At 44.5% G+C, this 23,501-nt stretch overlaps 1 protein-coding gene across 4 annotated transcripts in view; it reads left to right on the top strand.

Moving 5' to 3' along the window:
• Positions 1-23,501, top strand: part of LOC146203324 (uncharacterized) — a 492,360-nt gene that overhangs the window by 168,682 nt on the left and 300,177 nt on the right. For 3 of the 4 annotated variants that reach the window (XM_084588675.1, XM_084588676.1, XM_084588674.1), the window contains exons 12-14: positions 1,714-1,857; positions 10,702-10,860; positions 16,485-16,526. The exons of the other annotated variant lie outside the window; for it this stretch is intronic. In XM_084588675.1, coding sequence (XP_084444801.1) covers positions 1,714-1,857; positions 10,702-10,860; positions 16,485-16,526 — 345 coding nt within the window. The remainder of the gene's footprint in view (positions 1-1,713; positions 1,858-10,701; positions 10,861-16,484; positions 16,527-23,501) is intronic. 4 annotated transcript variants of the gene reach the window in all.

The following is a 23,501-nucleotide window of genomic DNA, read 5'->3' as shown; positions in this document are numbered from 1 at the left end:
TCCTCTGCTATAGTTATTGGGCATTAGCAGTCTTGAAACCACCTTGCTTGCTTTATAAAAGCACATTATTTTGCTTTTCTCTGTCCCACTAAAGGGCTACTTGTGGTAAATTGTTTTCATGTGCTGTATAGACTGACACCATGTTTATAAACATAGAGGGCATAGGTGAGCGTGTTTTCTGCCATGGTGTATGGTCAGCTTATCATGACATTTGAGAACTGCATTTCATGCAGTGCTGTTTTTGGTCAGATAAAGCTTGAGAATGCAGCAGAAAATACCCTTCAAAGGAGGCCCTTCAGCGAATGACGTCTACTGATCGCCTTAAATTGTGGTTAATCCCTTTCATAGGCGCAGTTTCTAATCGTGTGGTTTTAAGCTAACCACAATGTCATGAAGACTGGTTGACATCATCAGTCAGAGGGCCTCCTTGAAGGGCATTCACCACTTCGTTCTTAAGTTGTATTCGGCTGTAGGTGGTCTAGTTTGAACAACTGTATTTGCAAGCAGTCATAGCATATGTGGCAGCATGTCCAGTTGCATTAAGAAGCCTGTCCAATGTAAAGGAATACTAAGCTAATTGAGTGCCACCACACATTTATCGTTTTAAGGCAGCATCGGCTTCAAAACAGTGCCGCATACTTCCTAATGCTCTTCTGAAAATTGCTCACTAGCTGTTATGAACGGCCATAGCACTTCATACAAGTGCTATGGAAAGAGCAAAATTATTTTGGAAAGTTTTGTTTGCGTCTTGTCTGTGGGTCTCACTCTCACCAGCTACTATACCCATCTGGAGGCATCCCTGACAATCAAGCACATGTTGTGATCCTTTAAAATTTTGTATGCTCTGAAATAATGTTCCTTGTTCACATTCTCTTCTGGGATGTACTTGGCTTTTGTTAATGAAGAGATGACCTTATATATGCAGTATGCAATCAGAAGACTACTTTAAAAAATTTTTGTTTTTACATGTATTCCTATGAACCGTATTCCAGCTGTTTCTCCTATTCGGCACTAACAGTGCTACATCATCTTACCTCATCGATAAATAGGGGTGTGGGAATATTCGAAAGACTGATATTCGAAATTTTTCTGAATATTTGAAGGACCGAACATACCGATAATTTTCGAATTCATGGCAGTTTCACCACACTGCACGCTTCATTTCTGTGCAATTCTAGCTTAATTTCGTTGGCAAATACCATGTCAATTTTGACATAAGCAAAACGAATAATGTTTGCCATTTTTAATTTTTCTTTTTTCACAGGTCAAATGTTCAATGTTCGGTTCAATATTCGAAGGCATACTTTTTTCCTATGTTCATATTTAATTTGTATTTAAAAATTTTAATATTCACACACCCCTACCAATAAGTGTTGTTTGTTTTATACATGTTTTCATTATTCATAACTTGTCACTTTATAGGAAGTGTACTTCAAAATTTGGGCTCACCACTTGTGGTAGAGCCAGACTGGAGACAGTGCCTGGTTCACACTTGTGAGTGAGCCAGTATTGGCAGATAGGGGGTGGGCGGGGGGCTGCATCGCTGAGGGTCAAGCAATGTAACTGCCAAATGTCATTCTGCTCATGATGGCCAAGCACGCCGAGTGAGCTGGATAGTGTCATGCATTCTCCGATCGACGCATCGCAGCTCACTGTGTGCTACTGCCTGTTGACATGCAGTGCTAACAGTACATGCTCATTCACTTCCCATAGCTCGACCGTGAACGCCAATGCCTCCAAGCAAGGCTGGATAGAATGAATCCGCCAGACCTCCTGGCTGTCAGACTCTTCAAGGAAGTCTCAGAGAAGCTTGACGGAGCCTGCAGGCATCTTCAAGATGTGGGCCAGACCCGTTTGGTATGGAAGAGTTTAGTGTATTCCCCCGTTTAAAAGGCTGTCATTACTCAAGTTTGTTCTGTGGCCATGAACCAAAGTAAGGTTGTTCTCATGGAAGGAAATGCACGTCATCTGCCACATTACCAGCAGTTTAGGCTGTAATGAGGGGTGTGTCAATAATGAAATTTTCGAATATGAATCAAATACGAAGATGGGGAAAAATGCCTTCAAATATTGAATCAAATTGTGAATATTGGATCTGTGGAAAAAAAAATTGAAGATTAGGAAATAGCAAAATTGGCCATGTTGCTTATTTCAAATTTCATGGTATTTTCTAAAAAAAAAATTAAACTAGAATCGCAGAGAAGTGTATACCTAATAAAAAAAACCAGTTCAAATTTTATACAGGCTTCTGCATATACCAGGTTTTGCACAGGAAGGATCTGCATGAAACTGGCTGGAGGTGTAATATTGCTGCTAAATGCAGTAAAGTCTTGTTAATTCGGCTTTTAAGAGACCAGAAAAAATTTTAAAATAACCAAAAGCTGAAATATTTTAATGGGCCTGAAAAAGCTGCCAAAAACTGTTTGCATCACAGTAATTGTATTTGATGAATACTTGCATGATGGTTTTCTGAATTTGAGATGAAACCTAAGTGACAATGAGGCTTTCTTCCAGTTCGGTCAACTCTTTCGCTTTGTGCACTCTGTCAAGAAGATCCTCTTCTCAAAAGGGAAGGTTCTTCACAAAATGACCAGGTTGTGTTTAGAGAATTCTTCACTGCACAGTCCATGTGGCCAAGCATTGTGGTGAAACTGTGATTAAATCAAAAATTCTTGGTGGATTCAGTGACTTTCGAATATTCGAAAAATTCCGGATGTCAGTTTTTCGAATATGAATCAAATAGCAAACATAGTATTCAATTTGTATTTGAAATTTTTAATATTTGCCCACCCCTACTAGTAATGTATTGAAATTAACTTCTATGCAGAGACATATTCAAACATGCTGGGAATCTGAAAGTTTACCTGAAGTCATATGATGTGTGCATATTCATTGCAAATGCTTATTCTTCCACTTTGCAAAAAACTGACTGCAGACTCCCTCTGCCTCCTGACTGCCTAGATCACTGCCTAGTATATTACCTGCTAATCTTATCCATTCTGTCATAGGAGGTCCCCCGGACAGTTTATACTTCGGGACCTCCTTCTGTAGTACTAATAATCCATGTACATGTACCTCACAGTGTAAATAAAGGTGATGATGATAAAGATGATGACTTTGCTTGAAATGGCTCCTGAGACATAAGTACGATAATTTTATTTATCATAAAAAGAGGAACAAAAGTTGGTATTTTGCAAATCATGGATTTGCAGTAGCGATATCAGCCAATCATTATTCGTGAACAAAAAGTTTTTTTGATAACAGTGCAAATTTACAGCACAATATTATTTAGTTAACCGCAAAGGGGATGCTGGGGGGCATATGAGAACACATCCTCTTGTGCTTCGTTGGTGCTGTGCGACAGGCAAGAGAATGAAAGTGCTAGCAGTAAAACCTCGTTACAAGAGACACTTAAGGGGGGACATGGGTCTTGAGCAAAATTTTCTTAATATTTGTCCTGTCAGTATGAAATTTGCAGGGTTTATGTAAATTCTTGTGCTGGTTTCAAATATGTTGTTAGTTTTCTTCTACATAAATTTGCTGAGTAGTTACAGCAACTTTGCTGTTCCAGACTTGCGGGAAGCTTGTAAAAATATCTACTGAAGGGAAATTGCTAAAATGCACATGGATCTGTTCCTGAATGTCTAAGGAACACAATAAAACAAGTTTTGTGCTCCTGCCTTACTACAAGCCAAAGTTGTGGAAGTTTTAAGTTTCAGCTTCACAAGTGCAACCACCCCCTTTCTACATCTTCGTATGTTTAAAAATTTTTCATGCAGTTGAGACCTTGTATAATAGCTTTATTGTGTTCCTTTAACACTCACGAGCCAGTAAAAATAAAAATCATTACAATCGAACGAGTAGGAGAGCCACAATGCCACCCGCAAAATAGAAGGGTAGGCAAAATTTTCATTTTGAGAAAAATGGAAAAAACGAATTGCAATGTCAAACACTAATTTAATCAAACAAAAACTGTAGAAATGCAGGCCACTGTGGCCTAGAAGGCTCCTGGACAGTAATCTGCATTGGGTTTGCCCTTCTGCTTTCGTTTTGCTGCAGTCTGAAAAGCTGCAGAGGAAGCACGCTTCCTGTCTGCTCTCAGACATTCACTGGTGCAATGCACACGTTTACAATTTAAAATGGCTATAAACCTCCAGGAATGTAGTCTCTTTGCTTTCCAACGTCCAAGTGTCGCCTCTTTCATTTTGATTTGCAGTTGCAGCACATTCAGTTGTCACTTTTTCGTGTGTGTGTGTTTTTTTTTTTTTTTTTTTTTTTTCGTACGTCGTTTTGTTACGTCCTCGCATCAAGACTGCGGTGAGGAACGTTTATTGCGGAAAAGAAATGTAATTTGGAGCTGTTTGCTGCTTCCCAGTGCTCTGCATTGCACTGGAAGCAAGTGAATTACCTAAGGACTATGAACGAGGTCCGATCGGCGCAAACGCGCGGCGAGCTCTACGAAGACGACGTGTCCCGCAGTTTACGCATTGGAGAATAAGTTTGATGGCGATTCCTTATCCCCGTTCACTTTTTTAAATGCCAATATCGCCGCCGTATGTTTTACGCTTTGCCAATCTCGGCAAACTGTTTAGATCTGACGATCGTGAACTCCGCATCGCCAAGCGGACTGTCCGCCGCGCTGCCGTCATCGTTACGAACACAATCCGTCTACCGCTTCGTTGCTGGAGTTGGCGCGAGTTCAAGCTTTTCCTGTTTTGACCTTATCTTTCTGCTCATCTGCGGCCAGCGTTATCACTGTCGCGGTGGGTGCGACCGCTGGCAGTAGCAGTCCCCCGTGCTGGGGAACACGCTAGGCCTACTTCAGGCTCGTACACACGATCGTTCGGCGCACGATTTCCGTCGGCCTGAGTGCGCACAGCCGGGGCAGGGCATCACTTGAGATGATTATTCAACTATTTTTTTTTTTTCACTTTTTTCACAAATTGTTGCCATGAACGCACCTCGCGGTTCGGAACCAAGCGCGGCCGGCGTCACGTCTCCGCCGTCTCCCCGCGGCTCGGGCGCGCCGAGCAGACGCCGTCAGCCAGCTCCACCAATGCGGGGACGCCTTATCGTCACGTGCACCCTGAAAGCCAATGGGATTGCAAATGCCACGTTTTCTTTTTTGCTATTTTTTATGCGACCAATGGGCGAATGTAAACAGCAGAGGCGGCGATTTGAAGACGAAAGGCGGCTCTTTCGAATGAGACCAAGATGGCTACGGTGCCGCGCACAAAATGGGAGCTACGCCTCGCGGAAAATGGTTGTTTCGGGGGTCGTTTTCGGCCCAAATTTGGGCGACATCGATTATATAAATTGGCATTGTGACTAAAATACCGACCCTAGAGATGAAAAACTTAGCAGATAGGTAGATAAAGAGCTACTGATTTCGCAAATCACATTTTCTAAAAAGTGATTTTTTCGCGATTTTTTGGTCCGCAAGACCCGTGTCCCCCCTTAAGGGACCTGAAAAACATGTCTCTTGTAAGCAAGGTCTCTTGTAACCAAAAATTCTAAAAGCACTGTGTTGATCAGTTTACTGCACATCAGCATATAAATGCATTCACACGCATTAACAGGAAATTGTTCAGGAAAGCTCATACTAGTATGTATTTTGATGAGTGCAGAGTGTATTCCTTCCCAAATTCTGGTTTGGTTTGGTTTGTGGGGTTTAACGTCCCAAAGCGACTCAGGCTATGAGAGACGCCGTAGTGGAGGACTCCGGTAATTTCGACCACCTGGGGTTCTTTAACGTGCACTGACATCGCACAGCACACGGGCGCCTTGCTTTTCGCCTCCATCGAAAAGCTGCCGCCGAGGCCGGGATTCGATCCCGCGTCCTTGGGAACAGTAGTCGAGCGCCGTAACCACTGCGCCACCCCGGCGGGGCCAAATTCTGGATGTAAAGCACTTCACTTTGCAAGCCTTCCTATTGCTCTAATACCTTTGAGGCACTCTTACGTGCTCGTCACTCTCAGATGATTCACAAAGAGAAAGACATCAGGAGTCTAAGCTTTCATCTTGTGATTAAATTTTAACAGTGAGGAGTTAAGAATGCTGAATGTCATTCATGCATTTTGATTTGCTTCGTAGGCAACATTAATGCGATGCCGTTTTGACTTTCCAATCATGGGAAAGCACTCCTCAGTTCCTGACATACACAACAGAAAGGACACTGATATAGAACAGAATTTAGCTAAGGTAATCTCAAGTGCATCATGTACGAGTTGGTACATTCCAGATGCATTGCATGAGCACACCTGGGTTGTGTCTCTTCTAAATAGTGAAGAATTTACGCCACGAACCTGAAAAAGTTGTCCTTAATAACCGAGTGTCTCTTGTAACCATGTCTTGTATGCAATGTTGTTAACATGGCAGACATAGGAAAACCAACCAAACCATTTTCAAATGTCTCTTATAACCGAGTGTCTCTTGTAACGAGATTTAACTTACTATAATGAAATAAGGCAGTGAGGAGTTGCATCCTTTTTGTTCTTCAGAGCTGTGTCCCGTGCACACAGACATGTACACAAAATAATTATAATACAGATAATCCTAAATAGCCTGCCAAAAGTTCAGCGAACTCAGCAATGCTTAAGCTGTGCAGAAATTTTTCAAAGTTTATTTCCGGGGATTTTGTTCTCGAATCCTCATAAATGATTAGATCTGTTTGAAATGCATTATACCTTATTCTGTTCAAGTTACTGCAGAAGCTTTGATCTTGTCTTCCTAATTTTCATACCCTGCCTGTAAAGGTTGAATTTAATGCTCAACTATATTAACATATTTGTGGAAAAAAAAGGCTGTATTTAGTATTAGTGTAGTGGTATTTACGTTTACCATTGTCGTTCTGACAAAACTTAAATTCATTCGCAAGTGATGAAAAGGGTCATGGCATCATTCAGGGACGGAATCCACGAGACTGTTCGCTTTGCAGTTACGTCACTTTTACGTAGGCATACGAGGGAGCGAAAATTGTGGGAATACGAGAGGAAGACACCTGCCAATAGATGATCAGGCGAGCTTTCTTTTCCACTCACGAGAGGGCGCCACTCACTTTGAACTTGCGTGGGAAGCCTGTGGCACGGAAGAACTGCGCCTGTTTTCAATTTCATATGATTATGTGGCGCTACTGGCATGCAAAGCCTTTCATCTGGGTCTGCACGCTTCGCAGCACAATTAAAAACTGCTAAATCAGGTTATGGAGCTGTAGAGTCGGCTAGTTGCCGCCAGAGTCCCTCAATACTTTTTTTCTGGTCACGAAACTTCTCTGTAACGCTATGGGAGGCTCATATACCGCCTGCGCCGCCACTGGGCACTGAAGGGCACCGTTGTGGAGCTCACCAGTGTCGCGACCGATCAGAAAGCATCGCCGCTGGTAAGAATTTCGACGTCTCGTGTTATGCTATGCGTTGACATCATGTAACTCGTGTGCGTGGAACAATGCCGAACACTTGTTGCATAACAGGATGCTGTTCCAGCTACAATGGTGCGACCGAGAAGGTCTCGTTGTTTCGCTTCCCTGCTGACAAGTAGCTGTCGGAAAAATGGAAGCATGCAATCCGCAGGGACAGATTGGTGACTTCACTTTCGATTCTAAATATGCGTGTGTTTGTGAAAAGCACTTTCACATTGCGGACATCATTCGTGTGAACGGCGACGCAGTATCACTACAACGGGGGAGGCCGGCGCTGCGGCCTAACGCTATCCAAAGGATTTTCGAAGGCCTTCCAAGCTATTTGACAATTGTCTAAACCACGTAGGCGGTCGAGAATAGCTCGGAAACGGGGGAAATCGCAGCGGTTCTGAATTTAGTGACAGCAGAGGGAGCTCGGCTGGCTCAGCTTACATTTCTTGCGACATAAACAGCGATATCTCTTTGTACACAGCTAGTAAACAGCCGTAGCGCCGAGGTGCAGCCGTTGCCGTCAGTTCATTCCCGGGAAAACATAGCGCACACTCGCGAAGTGCAGAATCTTGTACTATTATCCTTAAGCATTCGTTTCTCAAATTATGACTATAATTGCATAACAAGCGGCCGAAAAAAGCTTCAAGCAGAGATCAAAATCAACCTCACGGGAGCCGTAGCAGACGCGCACCGCGGCTGTGGGCGGGCTCAAGAGAAAGCGGCAGCGGCTATTGGTCGGCGAGGACAGCGGAGCAGCGCGACGACGTGCAGGCCGACGCACGCCCGACAGCTCCGATCTCGACAACGTGATGGCACCGGTGGCACTGTACCCTGATATCGGCACACCGCTGACCATCACCATAGAGCGACAAGGGCAAATAAAGCACTCAAAATGCGTTTGCGCACGACCTGCCAACCGATATCGGGTGACGAAGATCTGTGACTGCGCCTTAGCATAGCGATCACGCACTATGTGTTCAGCACGGACTGCGGTGGCGTTTTCGCTTGCGTGCTGCAAGTTTTGCGATCGGAGAGAGCAGCGTGTAGGCAGGTAACAGGTAAAAAGTGCTGCGGCTCGTTTAGTGGGGCCAGAGTGGGGCTACGTGTGCAGCAACGTTATAAATTTCATTCATAGCAGATTCTATGCTGTGCAGTGGGTTAGTTTCACACCTGGCTTCTGCTCTGGTGAGGCATACTCGTATCTCATTAGCGTTGTCCTCGTCTCTCGCGCAATATCTAATGGGGAGCACATGCTTACGTCACTTAATACAACAATCACGAGACAACTTTAAGTTTTAAGGGCAAATAAAACCAGAAATGTGACGGTCGCCTGCAGCTCCGGCAGCGGATGCATGCCCTTCAGTGCCCATCTGCACTTCTAGTGGCCAGCGCTGACCCTATATTAAATTTTGGCGGGAGTTTCATGACCAGAAAAAACAGTATTGAGGGACTCTGTTGCCACTAACTGGTCGGACAAAGACAGAAGTAGACAGACACACGCGCTTACTATTGTCGTGTAATATTAACACCAAATTTTATGAAAAGAGAAAACAAATGAGCAGAAGACAACACCCACAGTAATGCCACCTCTACAGTTTTGCAGAAATTTCTAATCCCACCTCTCCGTTCACCACACGGATGGTTGAATGGCACAATCGCTACTTCTTTCTCTGGGGATGCCAACATCAGTTCGCAAATAAAACTTTCTTTTGACAATGTAAAATGCTAGCTTTAGCAAGAAGTGTGTGGTGCATTTCTTTTCATTCCTCAGACAATTGAACAGTTACACATTTATAACCATGCAAATACAGGGTATATATTGTGTCTTATGGTTATTTTGGCAAAGAAAGACACTACGGTTCAGTGAAAAGTAGCATCATTATACGCCTTCATTTGGACTGAGCCATGCAGCTGACCAAAAAGGCTCAGGTCAGGCGTTGCATCATTGGTACTGAGCGGAACGCCGTGCACCACATTTCAGCAGCAAACGTTTTGTGTGAAAGGAAATCTACACCACGTGGCATGATGGTGTGTTTGTCATGTTAGAAAGCTCAATAACAGAGCTTTCTTAACCGTTCTTCGATCGGCAAGTGCACATATTGACATGTGGAAGGCACTGGCACATTCTCGGCTGCACTTTTTCTGTTTACTTCTTTATATATCGCAAGCCGAAGCCAGCCGTCAACACTCCACTACCGAGCAATACATGTAGTCCTACCAGCCGGAAGATTGCAGTTTCTAAAAAACCGAAGCACACATACTTCTTTCTCGTCAGTGCGCCCCATATTTCTTTGTAGTTCAGTGGACAGCAGAAGACATACTCATCCCTTCGACAACCTGAAATGCTGCCTAAAAGCACCATCATGCATCTACAAAGAATCCTCACATGTGTTCGGCCACTGACTATCCTCAACACTCAGCACACAACACTCCTTTGCTCCTTTAATAGCGCAAACGGAGGGACCCTCATATTAACGGCAAATCAGGCGGCAAAGTGAACGCCGACGTCTCTGTCCCGCAGGCGGGCGGTACACCTGTTCGCTTTCACTTGGTTAACACTGGTCGGTCACGTGGCCACTCGCATGCGGTGGCCCGCGAAGAAGTGAATGCATTCCAAAGCAAACAGTTTTGTGGATTCGGCCACAGATTTTATAATATGCTTTTCTTTTTTTGATGTAAGTTATGTTGTAATGTTTCTTGCAGTGTCTAGCCATTGCGGTCATGTTATCAGTAATATAGTGGTCAATTCTTACGTTGCACAATACAAGCTTCGTTTAAAAGCTTGCTGGACTTCCAGAGCTAATATGGGGCTGGGGCTTGCCGGTTGGCCGCAACATTTGGGAACTGAATTGAATGAAAGGGGTGCATTTATATTACCACCCCCGACTACCTAAATTTTACTTGAAAATTTTCTGTAAAAACAAATTTTTACTCAGCATTTGCAACTAGGAATGTTTGAGAATGTGCCAAGTTATTTGCTCAGCTACATTGACATTGAAACATTGACTCAATAAAACATACATTCTTAGATTAAACATGCGGTTTTGTTATGTTAGTGTTGAACTGCATGAGTAAATTTGTGTCGCTAGTTTTTGATGTGTATGATGCTCATTATTTAATTTTTCATCATAACTAAGTAAATCCGTAATTTTGTGCTGTGTATTCGCCAAGGATATTGCGCACAGCTCTTAGTGATTTGGTGAGTATGTGACCTATGCAGTAGAACTGAAAGAAATGTATGCTGCAAAAGTGTGCTAGATGCACATACCTAACTCTCTGCTTTCTCACTACAGAGTGCTGGGGAAATGACCGACAGCCAGAAGGAGCAGCAGTTTGAAGTCACGAACTTCACTCTGAAGCAAGTGTCCAGATACTTTGAGGAACTGTTTAAGAAGTTTGTTCCTGAAGGTTGTGCGAGAATGATTTTTCATGAGGAAAGTCAATGTAGCGAGGTAAGTGCTAGTCAGTGAAGCAGAAGAAAGTAAAGGGAGTGTGCAAATGGAGTTACCCTTGCTTCATCAGGAGAGTAAAGTACAAGGGAAAGCAGGCACACTTGCTGGGGATTAGCTGGTTGCCGTGTGATCTCCTCTAGCTGCTTTGGGCAGCATACAAGCAGTGGACTCTGCTCATGTTTCACTGGGCATAAGAACCACTTGTCCTTCAGTTATTTGACTTTATGTTTGTCCCCATTGCGTTGCCAACTCTCTGTTGTGATCCAATGCACTGCATGTTTTTAATAAATAAACATAGCAATATTAATATAGTACAATTTCATGAAAGCACATGCATGCTGTGCATGAATCTCAAGCAGTTCGGTGCTTGTGCACGGGGTATCCAATACAGATGGGCTGGACAAGGAACAGTGGTATGCTTTCACTTAATTCACTGCTTTTGTTTGGCTTTCTGTATCTGAGTCATGTGAACATAAGAATTTTTAAGCAGGCTCTGCCACAAATCCCTGCAATAAGAAGAAATTGCACATTAGGCTTCAGCTGGATATCTTTAGGCAAAATTTAGGACTGCTCATCCTGCATGCTTCACTATACTGGTAATAGGAAGCTTTTATGTTACTGATTTTAAAAAAGTTATTGGGTGCTTAACCATCATTATGCAATAGCAGTGGACCTTCTAGCACCTTGTTCTTTATTGCTTCTCCTCCGCATATCTTTTTTCATATTCTCTTTGCTCAGCAGCTATGTTGGGCTCTCGTTTTGTTCTTTCCATGGGAGCTACCTTCCGGCCTCCCACTCCTCTCCCCTCAAGTAAAGAGATTTTCCTCTTTTGTCTTTGGCAGGTGGTAGTTCTGTGTATCAGTCATGGCAGGTGCAGTAGATGGTGGTCACAGTGTGACATATATGACTACAGTTGAATCCCGCTATAACGAAATTCACGGTGCACGAAAAAAAATTCGTTCTCGCGGAACTTCGTTATCGCAAAAATTTGACGTGAAACGCAGAAAGAATTACCCAAGCAGCAGCAAAGGCGTTTAATGCCAAAAATCTGTAAGCTTGGTTTGCTTACGCTTCACGGCGAGCAACGCCGTCACGCGATTTTCGCACTCGGTCAGCAAACCCATTGCAACATCGTCGTCTCGGACAGCAACGAAATTCCTGATGACATCAAAAGCGTCCATCACCTCTACGGCGGTTGCCGCAGCCGGCGCTTCCTGTACGTCGTCGTCTTCTTCATCGGAAGAGTCCTTATCATTCCGGGCAGCTTTTATGATCTGCTCATCACTCACATCTTCGTGAACAACAACACAAGCGTATTCGTCGAGCTCGAGATTAGGCGGCACGGTTCCTATTTCTCCCAGCGTTTTCCAGGCGGCCGCGATCCCCGGAGCCGGTGACGCCTCTTCGTCGTCGTCTGTAACGCCTGGTGTTAGGCCAGCAGAGTGTACGGGTCGACCTTCGGCAAATCCGGCGTGCCTGAAACAGTTCACAATTACTGAGCGCCCCAGTGTGCTCCAGGCAGCAGACATAATCTGCAGTGCCACGTACAAGTCCACTTTCGTGTCTCGGCCGGTTTCAGTGTTAAAAAGCAGCCGCTGAATTAACCTCCCGCGGTAAGCGCGCTTCAGGCTAAGAATCACGCCCTGATCGAGAGGCTGTAAGACAGACGTGCAATTGGGAGGGAAAAACCTCAGCTCCGTGTTAGTGAGCTTGACTTCGTCGGAGTGATGCGCTGAACAATTGTCCAAAAGCAAGCAAACTTTACGGCTCTGCCGCTTCATGTCGCGGTCGAATGCCATCATCCACTCGGTGAAAATAGCGCGGGTCATCCATGACTTGTTGTTCGCCTTGTACTGCACAGGTAGGCTACGAGTTCCCTTAAAACAGCGCGGCTTGGCACTTTTGCCTATGACTAACGGCGGACGCTTGTCCGAGCCATCCATGTTTGTGCAAAGCAGCACTGTGATGCGTTTTTTGCTGTGTTTGCCGCCGTGACAGCGCTGCCCCTTGAAGTCGAGCGTCCTAGCCGGCAACATCTCGTAGAATAGCCCGGTCTCGTCGGCGTTGTAAATGTCTGCAGGCGCGAAGTTGCTTAAAATTCCGGCCATGTTACTCGCCTTCCAAGCAGCTGCTCCGTCCACGTCTGCTGACATTGACTCGCCGCACAACACTTTTCCAACGATGTTATGGCGGGCCTTGAAACGGTTTAGCCAGCCAATGCTGGCTTTAAAATCATCAATGCCAAGTAGGCATGCATAGTTCAAGGCTTTCTGCTGGACGATGCTTCCGGACAGGGGGACGTTGCTGGCTCGTGCTTCCACAAACCACGCATGCACTGCTTTGTCCAACTCTTCATGGAGGGGCCGCGTCACCTTTTTGTGCTTCGAGGATGTGCCTGAAGCAAGTGCCATTCTCACGCTGTCCTTATTGCCTAGAATCGTTGACAGCGAACTTGCAGGAATTCCGAAGTCTTCAGCAATTGCCGCTTTCTTCCTTCCGCTTTCTGCTTGGGCGATTATTTGAGCTTTTTGCTCAAGGGAAAGAGTTTTGCGTTTTTTCACTTGCGTTGCCATCGTGTCCTGCGGATGAAAACTCGTCGTTGTCGAAGAGAAAGGCAGCGAGTGAACAACGCGACCACGACACAAAGCCAAAATGGCGGAACTGCAATCACGTGATTTCATGCTTAATGTGGCTTTGGATTTGACTTGGACTTCTCGCCAATAAAACTAGTTTCGGTTTCGATTTTGAACGCGAAAATTTCGTTGAAGCGGAAACGCTCTGCAAAAATGGTTCGTTGTGCAGAGAAATTTATGCCGTTAATTCTTATAGGATACTCGCGGGGAATAAAAAAATATTCGTTGTCGCGGAAATTTCGTTGTGGCGGTATTCGTTATGGCGGGATTCAACTGTATAGGCTGCTTCTACCTCTAGACTCTCTAATGCTAACCAATAAAAAAAAATGCATTAAGTGTAGCATAATCTCTTTTCATGTGTTGGTGCTTCAAGTTTAAGCTGTGGATTTTGTGTGGGGATGTTTGGGTAAAGAACAATATGTATTCATTTTTAAGTTTTTATGTTGAGGAATATTAGTTCACTGCCTGAGACCTAGCATTTGCTGTGGAGAATTAGATGCTGAAACAGCTGGAGTAAAATTATTTCACTTATTAAAAACGTGGCAGAAAACGAACAAAACTATTGTTAGAGTTGTACCAAAAATTATAGAAATGTACCTTTTCCTGGGCACAGTACTTACGTGGAGGCCAGCATGCATTTCGAAGGCATCAAAGGTATTACAGTGAAAGATAATTTAAATTTTTGAATAATTCGAACTACACTACTTGGTCCTTCCAAGCTCCAAGAGGCTGTTAATTCGAGCGTCAGTCAGTTCCGCGGTGCGTAATTCAAACTATACAGTGTCACGTCTGGCTAGCCTGGCACCCAGCATATGGCCAAAGAAATGCCCCTGCTATAGGGTGGCATAGTTACGCAGCTGCACAGGTCCAAAACAGGGACTAAGGTGCACCAGGTAAAACCGTAGAAGAGTGGGTAAAGCCTAACCGTTACATGACCGTCACGGCGGCTGGTGGCGCCGGGGTAGGGGGATGGATGGCGGCTATGGCTGCTCGCTGTCTGTTCCGCATGACCTCTGAGACTTGCACCTCAGTGCTGGTAAATTCGACCCCCTTTAATTCAGACACACGGAAAAGTATTTCTATCAGTGCGGTCTCACACCCATGTAAGGCTGTGGCATTGGACGGACGCTACCAGTCTCGCAATGGTTAGGCCGCATCCGGTTAGAATTGCATGATTGTCAAATTACCACTCCTCAAACCTGAACCACACGTTGCGCAGTAGACCGCACACCTCTTACGCGTTTGCAATGGCAAGTGCGGCAAAACGCAAACAGCCTCATCCAACACCACCTCAATATTAATAGGCTGAGTATGTAGTTTCAGTTTCGCTTTTATGAACTTCGCGCTATCTGTGCCAGCCCGCGGCAATGGCGATCATTGGCCATGGCTTTACATCAGTCAGCTAACCGGTCACAATTTCTCAGCATTTCAGATGGCAAGTAGTGGGTTTTCTTCACTCACACCTCCCTCCCTTCGGTGCCGTTCAAGTGAAGTGTGACTGAAATACCGCACCTTTCCTTTCCTGTTTAGCAATTATTATTATTATATTATTATTGTTATTATTACGACCGTCTTTTTACATTAGTGGGGGGGGGGCACACTTGGCAGAGTGGCAGCAACCTTTGATTCCTCGCTGGCACTGACCCTTCACGGTGTGACGCAATAGCGGCAGTGTACACTCGTCAACTGCCATTCAGTGCGTCGTCCAGTGAAGCCTCGCACTCCACGCAGGCTGCCGGTGTACACTGCCACTACTGCATTGCTCCGTGAAGCATGAAAAGATGCTCGTAATAATGACAATAATAATATAATAATAATTAGTATACAGGAAAGGAGAGATCAGTATCTGTCACACTTCACTTAAACCGTGCCGAAGGGAGGAAGGCGCGAGTGAAAGCAAAAAGAGAGAAAGAGGAGTTGGTAGTGGAAGGCTACGGAGTAATTTCAACCACCTGGGGATCTTTAGCATGCACTGTCATCGCACAGCCCATGGATGCCACTCGGTTTCGCCTCTATCTAAACCCAGCCGCCGCCGGCCGGGTACTTGCGTCGTGACGTTATTGCTGTGCAGCATCTGGCACGTTGCAAAGAAATGTGCTGGATACTGCTACGGTTCGAAGCAGAGGAACGCTCTAAGGAAAAATGCGTTTTTTTTTTTAATTCTAAAAGTCAAAAGGGAGAGATAGGTTCATTACCCGAGTAAATACAGTAGATTTACCATAATGCAAATGGTTGTCATATTTTTCAAGACCATTCAATAATTTGAATATCGAATAATTCGGAAAATTTTTCCAGTCTCATGAAGTTCAAATTAACCAGCTTTACTGTACCAGGTCAGTTTGGAAGATCATTCAAACAGTCCTGGTAATAGCGTGTAATAGACATAGCCTGTAATAGACAATAGAGATTTAGTTCAAACTCAATCTCTCACCAAGCAGGTTCATATCACTAGCAGCTGACTCTAATTTCATATTTGCATGGGTTGCTTTTCAAGAGCGAATTTGTCAAGCAGTGCATATCTATGCTCTATGCCATGCTTGCAACAGTGCCAAAAAGGCTGGGCCATGATAACTGCTGTCTGTAGCCAGCATTCTTACCTGCACTATCACCTCTGAAGTAAAAAAACATTCGAAGTCACACTAGCTGCAACTTATTTGTACAGGCAAACAGCATAGGAATTTGCTACACAACAAGCTGATGTGACTAAGAGCAAGACTGAAATTTCCAATTACAGCACTAAGAAAGAGCTGGGTGGGATCACTTGGCTTCCCATAGCAGTATGTGTCATATAAGCTCAGGAAAATGCGGCATGTAAAAATGAATTATTCTATGCTTTTTTGTAGCTGCTTCATACTAACACAGTACATTTGTATTGGTTCTGGGACAGTCACAATGTTGTATGAATGATTTGTGATCACTGTCTCTCCCCCCCCCCCCCCCCCCCCCTCAACCTTTGTTGTTTTTTTTCTTCTTTTCTTTTCTTTTTTGCAGGGAAGGACTCGGGAGGCGAGCTATGAAGGCATTGAATTAAAGGTTGTAGTAGTTCTTTCACTGCTTACTTGCATCAGAATTTGTGCACACTGTCAGTTTCGTAGCTTTCAGTGAAATTTACAGCTAGTACTGCAAGAGATGCCTGACTGGCACACTGAATATGCTGGCTCAGCAGATTAGTGCCAAATTGAGTAAGCGTTACGGTTACCAGCTGTTGATCCTGGCGTACATATGTAAAAAATTTTAACAAAGATACGGAGAGATTTCACACACACCTACTTACATTGAAAATATAGTGTCCTCCCAAGAAGTTCTTACACAAGCACTGCATTCAGTGGGGCACTGGATTAGTGGTGCAGCTTTGTTAGAATAAAGTGTCTTGATAATGGAGAACCTTAAAACTCATGCTCATGGTTCATTAGCAATAAGTTTTGGTTTGGTTTAAGAGGTTTAACGACCCAAAGCGACTCAGGCTATGAAAGACGCCGTACTGGAAAGCTCCGGATTTTTTCGACTATCTTGATAATGGAGAACTTTGAAAACTCATGCTCATGGTTCATTAGCAATAAGTTTTGGTTTGGTTTAAGGGGTTTAACGTCCCAAAGCGACTCAGGCTATGAGAGACGCAGTACTGGAACGCTCCGGATTTTTTCGACTATCTGGAGTTCTTAATGAGAGCATGCACAGCACACGGGCGTCATGCTTTTCACCTACATTGAAAAAGTGGCCGCCGCAGCCACAATTCGATTCCGCATCCTTGGACACAGCAGTCAAGCGCACTGACCACTATACCACCATGGCAGGGTAGCAATAAGTTTTGAAGGAGGAGTTGCTCACATGATCGGTAGATAACATGAGAAGATACTGCCCAGTGAAGAGAAAGAAGAGAGATGCTTCAAGAAATGGTGTGAAAAAGTTTGTTCTCTTTGATAGAGGCGTAAGAACTTGTGGCGAAGATAGTGTTGGTCTGAAGTAGCCATTTTGTAAAATGTATTTTGTTTCTCTTTGTGATGTCTATGGTAGACTGTTTTTTGAGACTTAACATTCTTGTAACAAGCTCAGCATTTTGACTGTTACATGAGCTTTAAGGTAGTACCTGGTGAGAATGAGGGAGATATATACTTTAGTAAGCTTTGTGCTTCCCTGCTGATGAAAGATGTTTCTTTTCTTACTCGACTACAAGAAGAATCTGCTGATTAGAACTCCAGGCACATATGCTGGTGCTGCCTTACTGGCCACTGGCCTATTCATGTATACCAGAGAAGCTACTAGTGCACCACTCGCACTTTTATTGCCTAAAGTACAAAACACATTGATAGTGCTGCAGAATTGATCCCCTAAGTTTAAAAAATTGCATATTGTGCAATTAACTTGTTTGAATTATCAATTACAGATGGCAAATACCCGAGTAAAGAGCCTATGTAACTGCTTTGATAAGAGATGCATTTATTTGGTTCAAGCATAAAAGAATAAATGAGCTAGAACAGCTTGGTTTCATGTTTGTTCACTTTTGCTTTTCTCACAAGACATTATCAAAAAGCATAAAAAAAAAAAAAAAGTAATCAGAACTACTACTTTTGTGACAACATCGCTGACATCTTTGCCTCACTGGTCTTCCCCTCGAAACAGGCATCATTCAGCTCACAGGGTGCTCTCCAGGATATTGAAAGCGTCTCTGGAAGTCAGCAGACAGTGGTGGCATTGTGTTTCATCCTTGCCCTGCAAAAATGTGGTCCTGCACCTTTTTGCATTTCTGGCGAAGTGGACGCTTGCTTGGATGTTCAGCATCGGCAGTGTCTTGCTGGTAGGTGCTTTCTCAAATTTTTGGATATGACTGCTGGTTTATTGATTTACAGTTTCTTGAGAAGACAAAAACTGTGAGCTGCAGTGCTAGTGAGAAGTACAAAAACTATAGCAACACTGACTGGCAACAGACAGGTAGTCCCTAATCGGCAAGTGTCATTTGTCAATCCTGTATGGCCAACCATTAGTGCTGTTTCTCTGTTCAGGACATCTGTGCTTCTCTTTCAGTATTCCTAATGACTATGTTTGTTTCTTTGTGTATCTGTTGTGCCCATTATACTAAATTGAAGTAGAGGTGTATGAGCTCTGTTCATGTCGAAAAAAAAGTCAGTTGGAGTAACTTAATTTAGTCAAAGTGATTTGACTGAATATTTTTAAATTCAACAGGTTGGTGGTGGTGGTGGTGGTTGTTGGCACCGTGGAAATAATCGGGGCTGCAATAAATTTTATCATGGTAATTAGTAGTTCTAGTGATTGCTGACTGATTGGTGTGTGATAGGCAATAATGCATTAATGAAACCGTTGAAGTTAATTGATGAATTTAAATAAAAGAATCGGCAAAAGGGGGTTCAGAGGTGTCAAATTGCTCAGAACAAAAAGCCAAGGCTTGGTGATGTAAGAAAATTTTGTGTGTATAATTGATCAATGAATAATTTAAAAAATATGAAAGATTGAAAAAGAGGTTCAAAGGTGTCAAAATTCTCACAAAGGAAAGCCAATGTTTGGTGATGCTAAGCAAATGCAAAGTGTGATTAATTAATTAATTGAGATAATTGAAGAATGAAGAATTGAAAAGGGATGTTCAAAGGTGTCAGGATGCTCAGGATGAAAAGCCAGTGCTTGATCATGCTAGTTAAGAAAAAAATTCATTAAAAGAGGTCGAACTGCTCGGAATGGAAATCCAATGTTTGCTGGTGCTGTTTGGTGTTAAAAAATTTTAAAAGATAAAAAAAGTTGTCTGTGTGAGCGAAATGCTATCACATCATACCCTTGATAGCAGAGCTAAGGTTATGAGCAGACCTCCAATTTTTAACTCTGTAATGTACTGTATACTTTTTGTGGAACACTGCACTTTTTTTTTTTCTGCCATATATGAAGCAAATCACCTTCATTGCATTGTAGTTGTTTTTACAACTCGTCTGAAAATTCGCTCTGCTATACTGAATTATGGCAACTGAAATGCAGCTTGATATGTTAAGTGGCATTTAAAAAGATCTGAAAAATTATTTAGCTCATTTAGTTAACCCTACAGTGCTGTGGCCTTTATCACTCAACCTCTTGTTAAACCAAGGCATCAGATTATATCCTATCTTCTCTTTCCACTCATTGATTAGTGCTCTTCTTTTCTCCTCCTTGGGCAGACGTGCTGGAAGAACTGAGTTCAAACAGCCAGTTCATCTCATCTAACATCAATGAGTAAGATGTCATTTTTCATGGATATTTTGTATGCCTTTAGTATTGTCCTGTATATATTTATTGTGATGCATTGTATGACATTCTGTGATATTGTAGAAATATCGTATTTACTCGCATATAACCCGCACCAAAAATTGAAAAAATGTGTTTAAAAAGTGGGGGTGCGGATAATACGCGAATATTCCGGAGAAGGTGGTCAGGCGGGTCGGCTTCACGGCAACGCGCGGCCTCCCATGCAGAGTCCGCATCGCCATTGACATCAACGACATCCTAGGCTAGGGGCGCAAGCCACCGCCCGTTACAAAGGGCTAAGCCACTATCATCCATCCAGCCAACAAGAGGCCAACGCAAGTCATAGCCAGATCCACATCCATAGTCTGTTTAGTCTATAGCGCCATGCCAGCCACGCTTTGCATACGCTTTGTTCAGACGTTGATGGGCCTTGAGTAAGGTGCCGTTTCTTGTACGCCCAGTTTGCACAGTTGGCCAGCCTTGTTTAGGCATCATGAGTGTGTCTCGGCGGCAATCATTCACGGCGAAGGAGAAACTCAGGATCGTCGCCGCTGCTGAACAAATCGGCAACAGAGCTGCTGCGAGAAAGAACGATGTCGACGAATCTTGCATTCGCGACTGGCGGAAGAAAAAAGACTCTCTCGAAGCTGCGAACAAGAACAGGCGAGCTTTTCGCGGCCCGAATACTGGCGCGTACCCTCACCTCGAGACACAGCTTGCCAAATTCATTGAGGAGCAGAGGAGTCATGGCCACGCTGTGTCTACAGAGATAGCGCAGATGCAAGCCCTGAAGCTGGCCTGGGAAATGAATAGTCCACGCGAGTTTCATGCGAGCCGCGGATGGCTGCAGCGCTTTATGGCCAGGCATGGATTTTCGATGCGGCGGCGAACTGCCATGTGCCAGCGGCTTCCCGACGCTTACGAGGAGAAGCTGCTCAACTTTCTATGTTACGTCATCGGACTGAGGAAAGAGCGCAACTATTTGCTATCTCAGCTGGGAAATGCTGACCAAATGCCAGTATATTTCGAGATGCCCATGGACACGACCCTGGAAAAAAAGGGCGCAAAATCTGTTAGTGTGCTGACTGGCGGCAACACCAAGCTGCGCTGCACAGTGATGTTGTGTGCTTTGGCCGACGGCACCAAACTGCGCCCGTATGTAATATTCAAGCGCAAGACTCTACCGAGTACATCACTTCCCCCAGGAATTGTTGTGCGAGTGGAAGATAACTCGTGGATGAACAGTGACCTCGTCATTGACTGGATTCAAGCAATCTGGGAAAAAAGACCAGGTGCCTTGTTGGCACGCTGTTCGATGCTGGTGCTGGACGCGGTGAAAGCTCGCCTCGCTGACAACGGCACAGACCTTGTCGTAATACCTGGCGGCATGACTTCCATGCTCCAACCACTCGACGTGTGCATCAATAAGCCTTTCAAGGCTCACGTGAAGCGGCTATATGCCCAGTGGATGGCTGATGGCCTTTATGCCCTTACGCCAACGGGACGCGTGCGAAGGCCAGATATTGCACTGCTGTGCCATTGGATCGTAGATGCATGGGGGGATGATCCCGGCCGACATGGTACACAAGAGTTTCAAGAAGTGTGCCATAAGCAACAGCCTAGATGGCTCCGAAGATGATTGCGTCTTTGAGAGCGGCGATGAAGCCTCGGACGGCAGCAGTGAGAGCGGCGACGATTGACAATTGAACGACAGCACTGACAACGTTGCGGCAGTCGTTTTCAAATATATTTGTTTTGAAAACAGTTTCAGTTGTGACTTCCTAGTCCTCATTTTTTCAGGTAAGTGTGCGGGTTATACGCGAGGATATTTGTTTTTATTTCATGGGGTTCAAAGTTAGAGGTGCGGGTTATATGCAGGGGCGGGTTATACGCGAGTAAATACGGTAAGTGTGAAAGTTGTTTGGAGTTAGTACGTAACACATTCTGTGATACTCAACAGTATTGGGCAAATATGTACCAGTGGTCTGCAAAAGTAGGCATTGTTTAGCAACATTTAATCAGTGCGACTCCCCAGTGGGGCAGAAATGCTTGCTCATTCACACTGGACATGACAACAAACTTGGAATTGTACACTGGAATTTGTGGGGTTCTAATCAGAGGGGTAGATAGATATGTTTTCCCTGCTTTGTCGCTGCTGGCTATCCAAACCGCCGACCCCACCTTGTGATCGTGCATACCGACCACAGTGGGCTGTGCTCTTAGGAGCAAAGAAACAACATGTGATGACAACAAACGCTTAGGTATTTATTGCTGCAATAATAATGCCAGGTAGCAATAAAACACACAAATTAATAGATTGTCTGACTCACCGTTAGAGTTACAAGCAAATGTTTGCCCAAGCTGGGACAGTTGATAAACTGAGGCCAGACAGGATGAGCAGGCGGGAAATTTTTCTGCCAGGCCTCGTAGTTCATAGGAATGTGGAGAGCGGAGCTCGCAGGAATGCATCCACGTGCGACAAGTTCCCGATGCCAAAGACTCTTCTTCCCCCCACCTGCACAGTGACGAAACCGTCAGCGGTGCAACTACCAATGCTGGCACCGTCTTGTGATAGACTAACTACTGTGGTGACCTCAAGGGAAAGTGGACCTTCTTAACAGGGTATGGTTTGCAAGATCGTTACCACAAATTTCACTGGCAGTGCCAATGCAGAGGCCTGTGGTCGCCACTCCTGATGAGCATCAAAGTGGTCTGTACATGTGTGCATACAAGCATAACACTAAGAGCATACAAGAGCCCTCACATGGGCTAAAGATTTAGAGCATGTGCAAATGTCTGTAGATCGTGTCCGATGAGGAAAATTCTGTGGTTACCCATACTTTCGATGGTATGGCACTGCAACAGGGAACACTAAGCTTTAAAAGCAAGCCATTATTCTTGCAGCTGTTCAGCTCAACATTCCTAGCTTTAGCATGTGTCAGTATTGGAGTTGACTGTAAGATGATGAGGAGGCAAGGTCAAAGGGGAAAGGTATGGTAAGAGTGACAGCACTTTGAAAGAGGAAGAGGGTGTCAGATCTGGTGTAAAGATGTTTGTGGGCAGGAGTAAGCACATCTGAGTGCACTGGCTCCCTCCCTACTCATGAGTCGCATAACTCTATAATACATCCAACTATTTGAACTACATATGCCCAGGTTGGCCAGTTTGATGAAAGAAAGGAGCCCAAGGTAATCTACAGTAGAACCTCGGTGATACGAATCTCACGGGGTCGTGAAAAAAATTTGTATCATCTGAAAGTTCGTATCACCAAAACGAAAGAAAATAATTGTGCACAAGCATGGGAAAGCCAGTCGTGCAGATCTGTTTATGTCCAAGAAGATCTATTACAGCCGTGCGGTCACAGCTGGGCACTCACGGCACACACAGCGTGACAGGCAATCGCGACATCGGCAATGTGCGGGTCGCATGCTTCTGCAGACTTCTTGTGGCAAGTAAAGCAGGACAAGAGATGGCGGCATGCCAGCTGTACGGCGCCGCAGGCTGCTCGCGATGCATACAGCGTGGCTAGCGGTTGTGAAGTTTACGATGTGCAGTCTGTGCGCACCCGCCATGTGCGCCGCCGACTACAGTCAACGACTGAATTTTCGGACATGCCCGATATTCCGGATGTCTTCGCGGCACCGCCATGAGCCCCATAGAATCAATGTATAAGAGCATCTGAAATTTCGGATGCTCGAACCCCCCCCCCCCCCCGTCATCCAATTTTTCGGACTTTTTGACGCGACGCAAGGTCTGAAACCGCAATTGCGTCATACAAAGCCACCA

Source organism: Amblyomma maculatum, chromosome 1 (assembly GCF_055883805.1).
Source record: "Amblyomma maculatum isolate TAMU_Amacu chromosome 1, ASM5588380v1, whole genome shotgun sequence".
Taxonomy (NCBI): Eukaryota; Metazoa; Arthropoda; class Arachnida; order Ixodida; family Ixodidae; genus Amblyomma; species Amblyomma maculatum.
The sequence above is the reverse complement of the archived record's forward strand: the minus strand, read 5'-3'. Positions and strand labels throughout refer to the sequence as shown.